Source organism: Eutrigla gurnardus (assembly GCF_963514095.1).
Source record: "Eutrigla gurnardus genome assembly, chromosome: 12".
Lineage (NCBI taxonomy): Eukaryota > Metazoa > Chordata > Actinopteri > Perciformes > Triglidae > Eutrigla > Eutrigla gurnardus.
Window position 1 is genome coordinate 16,347,747 of NC_139926.1, and position 15,738 is coordinate 16,363,484.

A 15,738-nucleotide genomic window follows, 5' to 3' on the forward strand; every position below is an offset into this window, starting at 1 on the left:
TTTGTGAAATATTACGCGTCCTTTCTTTTTTCTTTTTCTTTTTTTACAGGGAAGCAAAAGTGTAAATCAGATCTGAGCGTCGACACTGATACAAGTTATGAAAGCTGGCACTCACCAGCGGACTCCGCGGATGAAGATCTAGTCCGTTAATTTCGCAGGTTTCCCCGCCGCGGATGGACTTCGCGAAGAGTTGGATGCTTGGAAGAGCGGAGACGCGGAGGGAGCTTGCTCCGGTGCCCGGCTCCACTTCTTTCTGCCTTTTCAGTTGCACACTGACTCCATCCGTAGTGGCTGCGCTCCCCGGCACTTCCTATCCACGGCAGGCTTCCAGTTTATTATGTCCATTAAAATGTTCACTGTGTCCTACTTTTCCAGTCGCGCTCGTAAAAGTTTTTTATCGATGTGGCAATTGTTTGATGATGTAAATGGTGTAATCAGGGGGGCACGCGCGCTCATTAACGCATCATCTTCAGTGGAAAAAAATAAAAGAGGCCAAAAAGCCACCATCATCATATTAGCATATAACACATATGTATTCATCCCAATATATTCCTCACAAGATAAAACATCTCAGCATTGGTTTTCATTTAAGTGCTCATTTCAAAGACAATATGAATAGGATCAAATTAAAAAATAGGTCTTTACCAGATCACTAGGATTGATAAACAGAAATTTTAAAAACCCATTTTTGTTTTTGCTCCAAAATGTTTTGGCTTTTTGAGGAGAGAAAGAAAAATGCTTTGAGTTGGGTATTTGCCTGAAGCCCTCTGCACTGTTTTCCCTCAGGATTGCCAGCACCAAACAACTCCTATACTCAAATTTACATAGCCATGTGTTTAAGGGGATTTTACCCCAAAGAAATAATAGAAACAACTGCACATTCTTTTTAAACTTGACTCCAATAAAACAATAAAAGTGGATTTAATCAAAGTAAGACATTTTATTACAGAAACATTGGCTCCATCTCTCTCTCTCACACACACACACACACACACACACACACACACACACACAGCTCCAACACTAAGGCCTCAGGCCAGTGCGAGCCTTGTCCAGGATGTCCTTTCTCATTCTGGGATAATTTGGATGAGCAGCCAGAACCTGTGGACGGAAGCAGAGATTATTCACGGGATGAAAACAGATCTGACCTCTCACACCGTAAGCATCCGCAGGTGTCTCACCTTATGACACACATCTATGGCATCGACGTGCCTCTTCGCTTTCAAGTAGTTGAAAGCAAGCTTGTATCCTGAAATAACAACAGCCATTACACGTTAGAAATATAAGTCTTATAATCCATGTATGAATAGGACTGGACATGTGATTTTGGTTGACATACCAATAGTCGGGTTGGTCCGATTTCCATATTTCCAAGCCAGTTCATAGTTGAGTGCTGCATCACGGAATGCCTGCTCTTTTTCCATGATGTAGCCCTGATATTCATACGCTTTGCAGCATGACTGGAAAAAAGTGCAATTATTATCGCAAAAGAAATGTACATAAAAGACCACCTCTACGTCACAAAGTAATCTCCAGATTAAAAGGAAAATGAGAGGAAAGGGTGAATTGTAAACCACATAATATTCAAACATTGACAAGATTTTCAGGCTGACCATGTTGCGTTTGAGGCATCTCTTCAAGAGCTCCCCAGCCATGTCGTACTTCCCCGAATGGATGTAAATGTCTGCCAAAAGCAGCCAGCTCTTCTCGAACTCATCGGCGTCGACAATGCTCCAGTTCATCTTAGCTATGCGTTTGAGCTGGTTCCTGGCTCGGGGAGTCTGCTTCAGCATCATATAAGCCGTCGCCATGGCCAACAGCGCTGGCACGTGTTCTTTCTGAATTCAACCAAAGGCTCCTGGTTAGACCGGATCAATCCGACAGCACCTCCCCCACCGTCCCACTTTCATTTCTTCACACCGAGACCAACTTAAATGGAATGACTGACATTAAGAGGGAGCCCGCATGAATGCACAGCTCTTGGTTCATATTTACACAAGAGAGAGTAAAGTATCTGCGCGCCATGTGGAGTTTACTTACCTCTTTGTTTGCAATCTCTGTGAAAACACTGAGGGCTTTCTCTATATTGGCCTTCTGTTTCGTGGCCAGAAAGCAGTAGTTCTCCAGGATGCAGAGCTGTGTGTGTCCTCCTGCTGTCTGAGGCTTTAACTCTTTCAGCAGCTTCTCGGCTGTTCTCACAGCAAGCTGCTCTGACTCCTGCTTCTCTGTGGAGTTTCTGGGGAGAGAAAAAGGTGAGCATTAATTGTAAATAAATATATACACACACATATATACTGTATAGAATCTCTGTATGTTTTTACAGCCACTTACCCAATTTCACCATCTAAATTTTCAAATACTTCTCCTCCTAAAGTGTCATTGTCAGGGTTTAGGTAGATTTCAATCATGTTATACACAGCGTTTTGACCCCAATCATTGTCTTTCCGCGCTTTGTTGAAGTGCCGCAGGGCATCATTTGGTTCTCCCGTGAACCTGCAAGCACAAGTTTAGTCACTAATCGTAAAGCAGACGTGGCTATTTTCTGTAGAAAACGCTCCTCAAAACATACCAAAGGTAAAGTCCTTTGCAGTAGTTGAACCCAGGGTCAAACTTAGTCCTGGAAGAATATTTTTCTGCCATATCAAGAAATCTGGGAACTTCTTCCAACTTGCCAGCCCTCCTCAACAAGTCAATCAGACGTGACAGCGTCGGGTAATTGTCTGCAAGCAGCAGGTGTTAGTTATGTTGGCTTAACATTTCAAAAATCACAAGTTTACATTTACGTTAATCACGAATGTTATTGAAACGCGGATCGGTTGCACCTGGTTTGCGCTCCAGGAGTTGTTGAAAGTGGAAAACTGCCTGCTCATAATCCTGCTTCCTAAACATAATATCAGCCATCATCTAAGGACAAAGACAAGAAATAACTTTTGTGAATTTGTTCCAAAAGGAAAGGTGTAACAAAACCCGTGGTGAAAGACAGACAAAAACAAACCAGGGTTGCATCTTCGTTAAACTGGTCACTCTTCAAAATGATGCTGCACTGCTCCTGGCACGCGTCCGCCTCATCTAGAGTGAGGTACAACCGTGCCAACTCCAGCATCACCTAGGAACAAGGGGGCGCATTCATCTGAATTCCTGTGACAACATTCTTGGTAGAATAAGGGTAGGGGTAGATCAATTGGACCTTTCCCTGAAATCAAACTATCAACAACTAAGATCACAAACACAAGCACCAGACTCTAAAAGATGCCAGTGCTTGTTAACCACAGCTGCAGTGAGTACACAGGACGTTTTTGATTCCGCTGCACTGACCTTGCGATCGGTCTCACAATACACAAGAGCTTCTTTGTAGAATTTGACTGCTCTCTCATAGCCCCTCTGACTTGTGTAGTGTTGGGCGATCTCAGCGCAGATCTCGGCGGCGAGCTGTTTCTGCGTGGGGACGGCGTCAGGCTGCTCCATCTGCACCCGCTTCAGCACCTTGGCCTGAACATCCCGGGCCTGCACGGAGAAATCACGAACATCATCCTTATCGTGATAAGTTCTGTCTTTTAAGGCACAACAGTCGGTGTTGCTTGGAAATCATAAGCGCACTATTTGATACGAAATGTGCAACTATGAGTGTCAGAGAGCCACATAACTGCAAATGCTTACTTTTTGTAGGGAAAGTAAAGCTTCTTCATTCTTCTCAACCTTATTTTGGACCTTTGCCAAAAGGACCAGATAACGGCAATCATCTGAGAGGGTCGCCAGTTCATTTACTGGGAAGGACCAGGAAAAAAGTTAAAAAGACAACAAAACGATAAACAACTACAAAAAATCAGTAAAACATAGTAGGGAGGTGTTTTAATTTGCTTTACAAATCCCAAAAAATCATATTAAAGAGGCTGTAGCAGACTCTTAAAAGTCTTTAAGCTAGAGTGAAGCCACTATCAATATGAAATTTAGGCTACATGTTTGTCAATTTTGACCTCTCGCCTCAAGATATGGTGTTCCTCAATGTTTTGGTGTGTTGATGTGGTGTTTTGGAGGTATTTTTGATCATTTTAATCAATTCTCGAGTGGTTAAAAAAATATGAAATTTTGCACCAAATCTGTGTAATAAATGGTATAAACCCCAAAATTGATGCAACAGGTGAGCGTGAGCATCTTCAGGTTCCCAGCTTTCAGATGAAGTACACAACTTCTATTTGGAATCTATTGTTGACTTGAAATTGCCTCCTAAAGACCCTCTGTGCCCACCCAAAAAGGACGTAATGGGTCTATGTGGGTCTTAAAGGGTTAAACATTGTTTGTCATCATGACTGAGTCTTCCTGACGTCAGGAGTTTACTGTGTGAGAAATACTGTGACGTCTTACGTACCTTGCTCGTGGACCAGAGCTTGATGCAGCACATTCTCACAGCGCTGATATTGCTTCATCTTCATCAGCAGCTCAGCCAGGTCATAGCGCAGGAAGTTCTGTTGCTCCGTCTTAAGGGCTGCTTCATAGTAATTTATTGCCTGTGTAACAGCAGCCTTGTGTCAACACTGGGGGTTTTTTTCTCTCCTGCGAGTGAATCGTGTTTAACTTTAAGTGAGCGCACAAAACAAACCTTGACGTAGTTATGAGTCTTCACCAGGGCTTTCCCAATCTTGCTGGCTAAAGCACCATCTTTGGGGTTTTTCTTCAGAGCACACTCGTAAACCTCGATGGCTTTCTCAGGCTGAGGATGACAAATGACACGGTTAGTGATGTCACAATTTGTTGTTGGTTTTACGCTTTTGTAAATATTATTCAGGTCTTGTTGCGAACTTCTGGTAAACACATTAAGAGCTGTTGGGAATGTTGGCTACAGATCCAATCTCTGAGCTGGGAAAATGTGTTTGAATGATGCTATCTTACCAACATCACAACCAGACTATGTGTCAACATGCCTGACCGGGAAAGCTTGCCACGCATCCCATAAACCCCTGCAGGTGATCATACCGCCTCCTCTTTTACTTCCCGAGTCATAATAGTACTGAAAATACTCAAATAAATCCTAAATAATATGGAAAGGGTCCATGAATTGATTTTCAGGCAAAGGGAGGTACGAACCACGTTAAAATCCTTTTCCTTATCGGTCACAGGTGTTAAACAATGGAATGTGTTCGATGAAGAAGTCAAAAAATCAGCAACACTAAGTGGCTTCAAGAAACAGTATGTAAATTCAACCGTTGACCGGTACAGATTAATACATGAGGGTTGATAAAGGTCAGAGGCAGGAATCAGCAGACGCTGTGTTGAGACGGCATGGGAGCATAACAAAAAACATTCTGTACCCAAACAATAAGTTGACCCAGAAGCTCGTATGGTCCAAGGCCAATGTCAGTTGTACGTAGCAGGATGTTGTTATAATGTGTATCAACAATGTGGAGATAAATTAGGTACGAATACAAACTGTGACACTACTGTGAGCGATCAGAAGTTCTGAGCTGTGAAGAACTCGACTGAGCCTGTAAATCGACACGTAATCTGTATGTACTATCTAGAGCTAGACTTCAGCTCTGTATACTACCTACTACTGTAACATGGGACTAGATAAGCTTTGGCTTTTCCTGCTTTCCCTTTCGGCCATGTGTAATGTATTATTTGAACAAAGATGAAGTGTGATGATGACGATTTCATTGACATGCCCGAAATAAACAAATAAATAAAATAAAATCTATTTTTAAAAATCTACTAAATGTGTTCTTTCCTAAGCAGTACTTTAGGATTTAACTGCTTGCTGTTGCCGGATTTTTAACAGTTTGCTCTCTTCATTCTCAACATATTTTCCAGGACATTTAACTTCTTCTCCCATCTCTGAGAGCTCAACTTAAAACGACTAAATTTCCCGGTTTTCCAGGGCACATGGAAAACCGAGAACAGCAATTATTGAGCGCCAAATTATTGAGATAAATGCATTTGTACTCTGCCAAGAGAGGAAGTTAGATGTTTATGTAATGTACAGGGAGGGCATCTGATACGCTCACACGTTCCTGATTATTAAAGATGGAGACACCCTGTGTCTAAACAGCGTTTACTTAATTATAGATAATGTTTCATGCCATAACCTCTCAGTTTGATAACTTCACCAGAAATGTGGTCAATTCTTGACCTGCTGTATAGGGGCTCCTCTTTCACAAATATGTGCACTAGCATTGTGGAGCATTCCTTTTACGTTCTCTATATTTTACAGAAACGCACCCCCAAAACTAGATCTTGGTGATGAACTTCATTACAGCTCCAACACAGAATGAAATCAGCATTTACACAGACGGTAAGAAAAGGATAAGTATAATGAAACTCATGAAACAAATGATATTACATGGATGCTACATTTGTATAAAACCTACATTTATACTCTTTCCATGAAGGACAACTTACACCCATGACTTGTTGGAAAAGGTAGAAAGGTAGACCTGACCAAAATAAAACAGCAAATAAACAAAACAAGATTATGCTCATTTAAAGATCCGCTGTGTAAAATATCTCATAAGACATACAGACTTACTTCTTGAATGTTCATGTAGGCATCACCTAGTAGCAGGTATGTGTGAGGGCTGGGCAGCTTCTCCACCATTTCTCTGGAAAAAAACGACATCATATAACATATGGTGCACTTCATTATGTAGACATACAGTATGTCTCTGCTGGTCATCTACATCTCGGCAGTTGATACAAGCAGCATCAGGGACTGCAGAAGACTGGAGGCAACTGTACACATTTCATCTTTACTGGATGAACGTCTTCAGTTAAATTTTGATTTGATTTACTTTATGCTTGTGGTCTCCTGAATCCTACTACGGATGCAGCTGGATGAAATGTTGCTGCACTATAGCTGGATATCCTAGAGTCGTGAACGTAATTGAGTTTCAGCCATTACTGTTCAGACAAACATCTACAGTGCATTAGGTTTCAGACGGAGCGTAGGTCGCTCGTATGTTCAGCTACTATCTTACATTAAGTTGCACTGCTCACCTGTAACAGCTTGCATACAGACGTTTCTCCTTTCTGTGGTTCAGGTATATCTCGGCCATCTTCTCCTTGGCTTGGATGTAGTAGGGCTGCTCGGGGGTGATGTTTCGGAGCATGCTCAGTGCCAGCTCCGTGTCACCACGCAGCAGAGCCAGGTCTGCATTGGCAATAGTGACACGTAGTTCCTCAGGGGTTCCCGAAAACTCATTGATGGCGTCCTGCATCACCTTTGCTGCTTCATGCTGAAATATTAAATCCATTCATAAGTGTATGCTGTGTTTTGTTTGGTTTTCCTTCCTTCGAGGTCAGGCACTACTGGATTGAAAATCTTAAAAACACTCACAGCAGGCTACACTGCTTCACATCCAACGTAACTAACAATATCTGGAGTGCTTTAAATCAAAACTTCAAATGTTACCTGTTCTCCTTTGAGCCACAGGGCCTCAGCTAACTCCAAGAAGACGGAGAGACAGTCAGCAGGACTCAGCTCAATCTTCTTGTTCTTGGACTTGGACGAGGCTCCCGCTCTGCGGACACCTGGAAGATTCATGGCCAACTGCAGTGTCTGAATAGCCTCCGTCAGATCTCCCGATTTCTTCTTAGCCTGAGCCATAATCAGGTGGTACAACGGATGTTCTCGGATCTGGAATGGACAAGAAGTCACGACCCGTTTCCACATGCAATCCTCGCAGTTATAAGAGCTTGAACGCATATCGTCTCGTAAACATTTAGGAGCCAATAACACTGTCCATGTCGATGGTTATCTTACCTCAAAGTTATGGCTGAGGCAGAGTTCCAGAGACTGGGAACACAATGTTAAGTTTCCCTGCAGCAGATGGATCTGTGCCATTAGCAAATGAGCATCTGCATGAGAGGGACACTGGTCCAGACAATGTTGTAGACTGCTCTGAGCAGCGTCGATGTCACCTGAATGAACACAGAAGCGATTTAAAATAGCATTCGCATAAAATAAAAAAACAAAACATAACTTGAATGCAGTGCTCACCGGACTGATATCTGACTTTGGCTAGCAGGAAGACCCCCTGAGGGAGACCTGGCACAATCTTGACCACCGTATCCAACAATGTGGCACAGTGCTGGAGCTGGGGAGCAGGAGGCTGGCCCTGGGCTGGAGGCTAAGACAAGAACAGTAAAGGTTTTATTTACCGCAGAGATAGTTTGGATTAGATTTGAGTCTCACTACAGCAGGATGCACATCTTTGTCATTCTCTGGCCAACCACTAGAGCCAAAATAAATACCTAAACCGATTCTCTTGCACTGGCTCAGAATTTACACAGACATTTTACGACCAAACGGACAGCCCGTCATTGACGAGTCTCCCATTCGTACCTTAGCAGGACAGAGTGCAAGATACTCTTTGACGATCTCCAACAGGAAGTCAGGGTTAAGCTTCTCCAAGTACTCCACCCCCAGAGGCAGGCCCTGCAGTGTGGAGAAGTGTGTTTCCACTGCATCGTTCAGCAGATTGGTCACCTCTTCCTGGGGGCGGCGCTTTTTCACTGCCAGAACGGCGCGTAGATGGAGTAGCTCCTGAGGGTGAACATCTTTTTAATTTACTTATAGAAGGAGAAAGGCAAGATGGTTGGATTCAAGGATAGAGGTCGAGGAAGGTAGCGGAGAGGAAAACTTGACGAGGCAAGGTACAAGACGGACCAAAAACACAAGCTTAATGACAAAACGCCTCACAGGAAGAATGACTGAAGAGCAAATACTGAAGACCTACAGGAACAGCTGCTGCCTGTCCTGCCATGTGCTCTTGCATAGCATTTTTTCTAAACCATGATAAGCTACTTCCTCTCGGATACTCTTACAAGAGCGAAAGACATTTCATGTTGTCAGTATTTCTATAAAAAAGACATTACCCCTGATTTTCCAATAGTTTGTTGAATCTCCGTGAGAAATTCCAGCTGCTGTTCTGCGTCTTCAAGGTGGCCCTCTATCAGCTGGCAACGAATTATACCTGCGTTAACAAAAATAAAAATGTTCCAAAATACAGAGCATGTATGAACTCAGAGTGTCATGTAGACAACACTTGAATAACTGTAACACAGTACCAGTCAACGCAGGAACACTCGTCTCATCCAAGGTCATGGCTGTCTTGTACCACTTCACAGCCTCCTTGATTCTGCCCTGAAGCACCATCTGGTAGCCCAACTCCGTGGCAAAATCGGAGTCGCCTGATGCCACAGAGAAGGCTCTTTCCACCATCCTCGACGTCTGCTCAAGCAATTTCTCATTTCGTCCACACTACCGACAAAAAAGGACAACTGTGAGTGCTGAAATTCCATACGAGTTAAACAAGTTCGGAAGTGATGCAACAAAAACTGTAGCATTTAGAAAGGATACTGAAAATGGTCTTACAACTCGTGTGAAGGCGAGAGACATCTTGTAGAAAAGCTCTGGATTATGTGGCTCCTGAATCTCCAAGCTGCTGATGAGGTTTGATAGCTGCTTTACTGACTGCAAAGAGGGATTTAACAACAGCTTCTATGAATTGATCAGCACTTTGTCACTGCTCCATCATAAATTAAAATAATCAATTTTTATTTGATTTTAATTCCTGCTGGATTGCATCTCTACCAGTTAAGAGAATGTGAAAATGTGAACATCACCTCAGGAATATTTCCAGCTCTACATAAAGAATGTAGAGCTAGCATCCGTAGTGCCTCCAGGTTATTCTTATCCTTCTGTAAAAGCCTGAAATATGATACAAGGTGTGAATTAAGTCCAACTCCTACACTTGATAAGCTTGGATTTCTTTGAGTAATAGTAATAGAATAAATGGTGCTGCTGGAATACTATGTTGAACTCCTAGACACATAACATTAGAACTAAAGGGAACTGGGAAGGCTGCCAAAGGAGGTAAACTATACTGTATGCTTAATGCATGCCTCCCACTTCACAAGTCCCAGTGAGGGCACCACAGCAGCTCTAAGCTTGCTGCAACTTGAGTAATCGCTCGTCTTCTTCTTCTTCAGCGAACCTGCGGCAGTGAAGCCTCGGAACTGTGTTAGACTTCTGCACTTTGGCTCAAAGGCCTTTTTATGCTGTCTGACCCTGGCCAAGGTCCAGAGGGGCGAGAACAAACAATAGCTTAATCAGTATGCACTGGTTTGAAGCATCACGCTTGTGTCCCATTTGCAATTGAATGGTGAGCCATTTGTGAAGGCAGACTGTGTTGTTTTTTTCTTCTCTTCCAACCCTGGTGGTGATTCAGAATGTTTTGGCACTTTATGATATCACAAGAGACACGGTAAACCACCTAAGCCGACCCGAGGGTTTACGCTAACAAAGATGCAACCGTGTGTGTGATTTAGGAGAATTCTCTTGACAATCACCTGTGTGATGCATCTATGGTTTGCTCCCAGTCTTGAAGGCTGAGCAACAGTTTCATCTTCTTGATGAGGGCAGGCAAGAACCCCGGGAAACTAACAACGGCCTGGTTAATCATCTCCAATGCCCCGGAGTAGTTCTGGCGGTATTCATAGTATTGTGCCTAGGACAGACAAAACATCATTTAGGGTGCATCATACACCCAAGCTGGCACAAAAGATGACTATGTCTTTAAATAATTGAAGCAGTGTTCAGGGACACGTTAAAAAACACAGTTGGAAATCCATTAAGTACTATAAGAGGCATAGGGAATATGAAAAACGATAGCATTGTAATATATATATATATAATATATTCAGCTGTAACTGGGGAAGAATATTCAATATGCGTTTGTGATTTCCATTTTACCTTTCCCATCAGGGCAAAAATATCTGCTTTCTCTTTCAGTCCCTCATCAAAGTACTTTCCAGCCTTTCTGGCGTAGGCGTCTTTAGCAGATGTCACATCTATCCAGGCTTTTAGGATTATCCCCTGAACAACAAATCACATTCCACGAGTTCACATTCCGCCATGTTAAAAGAGTCCCTGTTATCACTTTATTCACTCCATAACATTGCAAAAAAAAATGGAAAAGTAACACTGATGGGATTCTCAAACATATGAAAAAAAGAATGGGAATCTCACCTCTCTAGAGCCACTGGAGAGTTTGATCATTCTCTCTATGTACTCCCTCGCTTTATCATTACGCCCTAATAGCCAGAGAAACATCCCAGCGTAGTACAGACTCTTGGGAGATGCACTTTTACGATCCTCTTTGACCTTAGCATCCAGTTCTTGAATTACTTCTCTGTCTGTGAATACAAAGACACTCATTAGACACTAAAACAAATGTGTCACGTCCTTTGGGCAAACATCCGTTACATGATTGTGCTGGCTTACCTGGGTTCATCTTTTTTTTCTCCGCATACACAAGGGCCATTAATGTGCAAAGAGACACATCTCGACCATCTCTGATTGTGTCCAACTCTATTGAGGCTTCTTGAACTTGGTCTGTAGTGATGACATAAAATTGCATGTATAGCAGGTGACAAACACAAGTCTAACCGGAAACAGAGCCCATATATGATGTCATTGTATGCGTGCAGACATACCTTGCATCAGGATACCATATGCGTGGAGAAAAGTGTAGATGGGATCGTTGCTGAATTTCCTCTGAGCAGCTGCTGCAGCGTTGACAGCGTGGTTGTAATACTTGTCATAGCAATAGCATCTGATCAAAGCCTGTGGAAAACCGAGAGAATGCACTGCGTTTGTATGTTACACGTTTATAAGTGTAGTTAGCTAGCTAGGTTATTTAAAGTAACATGGAAACCAACGTTAAAAGAGCTTGGGCTTTGTTTCAGTGTCATTATGTCCGTTAACTTAACGATAACGTCATTGACAACAACGTTAGCTGGTGTCGTTCTTTGCCGACAGCTATTGCTAGTTTTCACACGTCTCCCGATTGTGGTTAACGTTAACTGGTAGTTTTTCTGAATTGTTTTGCCACAACCCGCACTAGCTTAACGTAAGCGTTCACGTTATCTGTATCCCCAAACAATGTCCGCTTACCAACGACGTCTCTTCATCCTCCATCCTGCCTTCAACGGTTACCGACGTGACAATAACTGTCAATGTACTCTCTGTGTTGTACTTTAGGTTGACAACGATAATATTTTAGGATTTTGTTGTCTTTTCCGCCATATTGAACCGACTGCTTCAGCGTTGTCCGGTAACTTAGTAACAACTACAACACTGTATGTTCCCTGAACTTTTTCTTCCAGGCACTATTCTTATTTTGCTGGCTGCTTGTTTACCCCCTCCTTTGGTGTGTTTGGCAGATCTAAATCCCAGCAATAGTTTAATGGCTTCTTTAATGAAAGAGAATACTTGGTGAAGTTGTTTTGGCGATACTTGGTAAATTACGTGGGTCTCTTAGCCTGGAAGTAAGCCTCGCAGTCTTGAGTCAGGGGTAAATAACTCAAACAGGACGCCATCTTTACATTTGAGTCGTGCTAGTGTGGTCTTTGTATCGCCAGGTGGCGCAGTCATCCTTTTAAAAATATGTGATACTACTACTATTACAAGTACCACAAAGACAATAATAATAATAATAATAATAATAATAATAATAATAATAATAATAATAATAATAATAATAATAATAATAATATTTGTAATATTAAAATTGTGATCTAAGGTATGACTGGTGTAGATGGGTTAAAGAATTAAGAATTCAAAAAAACTTTACACAGACACACACACAAAATACTGTATTCCGAGGTTGGTTGAATCTACTTTGAATATATGGAAATTATGTCAGGGAGCTCACACGCTTGGGTTACACCCATACATCATGGCGTTACACTTTGGATTCATGATCAGTAAGCCTGCAGTTAGGCTGGCTTTCTGTTAGTTATGCAGTGGAAGCATGTTTGCATCCAGCCCGTAGTAATTGGTGGCCCAATCTTATGCAACATGCATTGACTGTTGAGCGTGAACTCTTGATGTCTACAGTGTTGAATCCATGACAGGAGCAGCCAGTGACCAGCATGGGTGCAACTGTTCCAAGAGAGACCTTTTCATGCCTTGTCAGATACTATTTAGCACTAACTCTGGCACATAATCATTACTCTCTGCTGCGCACATCAATGGAAGAGTAAATCAGGTTGGTATCGAGCCCTGAGCATGTGCAGCAATGGCAAAAGTCTGTCTACTGTACCACACGATTTAGCACCCAGCTTTAAACACATACTGTTACAGGTGATATCACCACAATGGGTGCACATGACGTATAATACTATCTATTTGGCATGAACTATTTTCTGTTTATTAATGCATTCATTCAAATTAAATCGATCATATTTTCCATCATACTCATACAGAGTAGTTAGGCCTACATGGTAGGTAATCAAGGTGTTGTCCTTAGCAGAGGGCAATAAATACTGCATGTGTTGTTGCACTTACAAAGAATGCATTTGAAAACCTATTAGAGGAAAGACTGTGGAATATGTACCCCCTGGGACATGGTGCTATAGCATTCTAATGGCTATACCCATTGTGGTTTGTACAGGCCATTATTGATCAAAGAGCCATGCCCAATAATACAAGCAGCTCACTTGCAAATTAACTCTTTTATTTCCTCATCCATATGTGTTGCTTGTCATTTGACTGTTCTGTTTGCTCTTCATTACACAATATGCATGCATGTATTAATTAACCTAAAAAACAGGAAATATGTAGCTGGTCAAAGATTTCTGTTTCCTATTGCAGTAACTATATTATTGTAATATGTCATGAAACATAAATAGAAAAAAGGATGATCTGTGGTATTTGTTTGCATGTGTTGTGAGTTTCTGAGGGAGTGGTTCACTTGAAACATTGAGTGTGTGTGTGTGTGTGTGTGCGTGTGTGATTTAGCAGTTGAGATAAAAGTGAGTGTGTGTGAGTGTCTATTAGCACATAGGGAAGGTAGGGGGGTACTCACCACTACCTAATCTAATGGGATTTTCCTCCCATCTTTCTGCAGCAAATGAAATTACAAAGGCGTTATGGGCAGCATTCTCAGATTTCTCTTGGAATTGTTTTTCCCCGTGTCCCTCCGTGCATGCCAGTGGCTGAATCCCGAGCCAAACAGACATCCTCTCACACAACATGCACAGAGCAGCTTCCGAGACTGAAGGGGTGGAGACGGCAGACCAACTTCCGACCTTCTACCCTAATGCAGTCTAACAAAGGAGCTTGATGTCATGTTGCTGGGCAACCGATGAGGAGAATCTGCAGAATCACTCTTGATTTACTGGTCATTAAAGTAGGCGATCTGTAACCCCACCTGTTGGAGCTGCGTGCTGGTTTCAGTCATAGGCTGCATATCAAATCTATTGGCTCTGTCAGTTGACATTATAGGGAAAGATTATAATCGTTTTTATTGTTTTATTTTACAGACTAAGAATGTAATGACATTACAAAAATACTTTAATTATATTTTTTGTTTTTGTGTCTATGTCTATCATGCATTATTACCATAGTTGTAATATTCTTGTTATAATGCATTAATATCACTGTTATGATGCATTATAATGTGATTTACTGTTAGAGGTACTGGTTTTATTTAAGTAGAAAAAAAACCATATTTCTTTGCAAGAACAACTAGAAATGATTATGAACACGCAACTGTATGTTGTATCTTGCTGTATGAGTCCTGCTATGAAGCATTATTTTTGAGTGTGCATAACTATTATTATAAAGTGCTCTAATCAGATTAAAATGCATTATAAGTATGTTTATCATTCATTACAGCCATTATAGTATGTATTCAGCGGCAGCTCAACTGTTCTGCAAACAACATGTGAGCCATAAGGCACTGTGAGTGGGTGTGGCACAAAACTGATAATCACATCAGCATGAGACAGTATGGCAGGAATAATCAGCACTTTGCCATCAGCCTCTTGTTTACTGCCCTCAGGATTCAGCAGTCACAATAGGTAAAAGCGATGTTGGACTGTAATGAATATTTGGACTGTTATTAATAATTAATAAAATGTTCCACCCACTTAAGATGCTAATAGTTTCCGGCAGGAGCCACAAGGCGCACTCAGAAACCAGACTGATGTTTGCTCAAACACAGCTGAAATGAAAATATTGCAAACTGACAATTTTCAGTTCAGAAATTTGAAGGAAATTTTGCAAGGACTTGCTTCCAGTCATGCTTTTCAAAATGTCTTGATGGACACTAATGCTAATGATGGGTTGATAGTTATGAGCATTAAAAGAATGTAAAACTGTAAAAGCTGATGCTTAGTGCTTCTGATTGTGGTTAACACTTAAATAAAATCCCCTCGCTCAACTGGAAGTTAGCACAACAGTCTGATGATTACTCAATTTCAGTCAACCATGACAGTGAATAGTTGCCGGGCAGATATCAACGTCATCAGTCAACAAAACAAAGAAGTACAGGTGAAGAAAGGCATTAGTTCCTAAAAATGCTGCTTTATTTTACATTTATAAATAATTACAGTGAAAATCTGGACATCATGTTTGTTAATTCCATTTTAATAATAAAAAAAAACTTGGTGTGCTCTGACTTTGTAAAAATACCTCCATAACGGCTCAACACATCAAACCGAACCCAAAATGTGGTCTTGAACAAAACAAATCTTAACAACAGAAACATGAATGAATATTATTGAGAATAGTGTCAGCGGACACATGATCTATGTATCAGGTGTACTCATGTACTATGTAAAAGTAAAATGACATAAACTTAAAAAACATCAAAATAAGAAAGATACGGAGTAAAAACAACTGTTTTTTGTTTGTTTGCCCGTCCTGTTGTTTTTAAATGTGCAATAAAAATAAAG

General features: G+C 41.5%; 1 protein-coding gene across 1 annotated transcript; it reads right to left on the reverse strand.

Annotated features, from left to right (window-relative positions):
• Nucleotides 1-723: 723 nt before the first annotated feature.
• On the reverse strand, nt 724-12,103 carry ttc21b (tetratricopeptide repeat domain 21B). The gene is made up of 29 exons (XM_084023521.1): nt 11,951-12,103; nt 11,491-11,620; nt 11,279-11,389; nt 11,024-11,190; nt 10,748-10,870; nt 10,345-10,502; nt 9,619-9,703; nt 9,368-9,466; nt 9,061-9,253; nt 8,869-8,966; nt 8,336-8,536; nt 7,991-8,120; nt 7,754-7,911; nt 7,403-7,627; nt 6,988-7,226; nt 6,521-6,593; nt 4,598-4,708; nt 4,367-4,505; nt 3,658-3,764; nt 3,316-3,504; nt 2,996-3,106; nt 2,823-2,904; nt 2,570-2,720; nt 2,332-2,493; nt 2,041-2,236; nt 1,614-1,838; nt 1,340-1,460; nt 1,182-1,249; nt 724-1,101 (listed from the first exon to the last, which is right to left on the reverse strand). Exons 1-29 carry the CDS (start codon nt 11,972-11,974, stop codon nt 1,024-1,026), a joined length of 3,954 nt encoding a protein of 1,317 aa, XP_083879647.1. The 5' UTR covers nt 11,975-12,103; the 3' UTR covers nt 724-1,023.
• Nucleotides 12,104-15,738: the final 3,635 nt, after the last annotated feature.

Bases quoted from the DNA above. Each gene is read 5' to 3' on its own strand.
- ttc21b (XM_084023521.1), bottom strand. From the start codon at position 11,974: ATGGAGGATGAAGAGACGTCGTTG. The intron at 11,390-11,490 runs GTATGTCTGCAC...TCATCACTACAG, and splicing joins ATATGGTATCCTGATGCAAG to ACCAAGTTCAAGAAGCCTCA. The intron at 10,503-10,747 runs GTAAAATGGAAA...TGTCTGTCCTAG, and splicing joins TTTTTGCCCTGATGGGAAAG to GCACAATACTATGAATACCG.